At 29.7% G+C, this 1,316-nt stretch overlaps 1 protein-coding gene across 2 annotated transcripts in view; it reads right to left on the bottom strand.

The window, feature by feature from the left end:
• LOC108692334 (116 kDa U5 small nuclear ribonucleoprotein component) overlaps positions 1-692 on the bottom strand; it is a 5,114-nt gene extending 4,422 nt beyond the window's left edge. Inside the window, exons 1-2 of one of the 2 annotated variants that reach the window (XM_018200531.1) lie at positions 661-692; positions 96-377 (exon numbers count right to left, since the gene is read on the bottom strand). In XM_018200531.1, coding sequence (XP_018056020.1) covers positions 96-341 — 246 coding nt within the window. In that variant the 5' untranslated portion in view covers positions 342-377; positions 661-692. Of the gene's footprint in view, positions 1-95; positions 378-585 lie in introns of both variants that reach the window. The other variant, XM_018200530.1, reaches the window with a different exon arrangement.
• Between the last annotated feature and the right edge of the window lie 624 nt (positions 693-1,316).

Raw genomic sequence — 1,316 nt, 5'->3', positions numbered from 1 at the left:
ATATATATATATACTAAAAGAATTTTTTTACTATTTCAGTTTTAATGAAATATATTTCAATTTAAATGAAAACTTAATTAGTAGCTTTATTATACCTCAGGTCCATACACCTCTAATGCACTGGGATAATATCGTTTATCTTCATGCAATACAACTGCCATAGAAGATCCTTGTTCCACTTGTTCTCGTGACTCATCCTTATCTTCTTCCATTTCTTCATCCGATCGTTCTCTATCCTCAGTGTCATCACCAATATTGCCATATTCATTTTCATCTTCACTTTCTGACGCCAGATCAGGACCAATATAATTTCCAAACTCATCATATAAATCCGCGTCCATGATATTTACATAAACTTGGGTTTCTTCAGTATCTCTCTATAAAAAGAATATTTCCTATAATACTTGATTTAAACTTCTCAAACTTATTTTTTTCGTTTTAATTTTTATAAAAGTTCTATTAAACATTTTTCGTAAATGTATGAAATGTAACATAACCTAAGTTAAAAGTATTTCATGTAAATTCACATTTGATATGTATAATTGTTCTCTATATTTTATATTATTATTATTAATATACACATACATTTACAAAATGATAAACATTAATACATTTAATTATACGCGATTTATTTCACCCGGCATAAATTGACATGCATACATTCTGCAATACAATGGACGCGTTCAAGTTGACAAAGTGGCTAGCCTGCTCGCCGAGCAAATAAGCATAATTGGTTGTTACTTATAGATCCAATCTAATTTAACCAATCATACTTAATCTCGGTAAGCATGCCCAGTCACTTTGCAACAGTGAGTGAGCGCTCGCTGCGTTCAGCAGAATGTTTAATTTACAACTGTTGGAAGTTTTCTTCGCGATTGGATTATGCTTTTAGATCAAGAGAAATTGTTCTATCTCAGTAACAATCATAAAATGGTTGCAAAACTATTGTTTTGCTGAACGCAACTACTGATGTATTCTTCCAGATTTAAAATGCTAATTTAAAAGAATAAGCGCAATAACAGCGAGCGCTCACTCAATTATTAAGTCTGCTGAATGCGCCCAATAAATGCATTCAGTACTAAGCGGTCAATGAGCTCTTGCATCTAATTGACATATTCTAATAGATTGAAAAATAATAAGCTATTATTCTATATCCAAATCTTAAAACTATTATTATTAAACCTAACTGTCTTAAAGTAGATAATGCAATAATTTTTTTAAAATCATTCTCAAAATTAGGTATAATTCCAGATATAAATATAGTAAGAATTGAAATAAAACTTAAAATCAATCTAACCTCTGTCTCTATTAAAAAA

This window comes from Atta colombica, unplaced genomic scaffold, assembly GCF_001594045.1.
Source record: "Atta colombica isolate Treedump-2 unplaced genomic scaffold, Acol1.0 scaffold7, whole genome shotgun sequence".
Taxonomy (NCBI): domain Eukaryota; kingdom Metazoa; phylum Arthropoda; class Insecta; order Hymenoptera; family Formicidae; genus Atta; species Atta colombica.
This window is presented reverse-complemented; position numbering and strand designations above follow the sequence as displayed.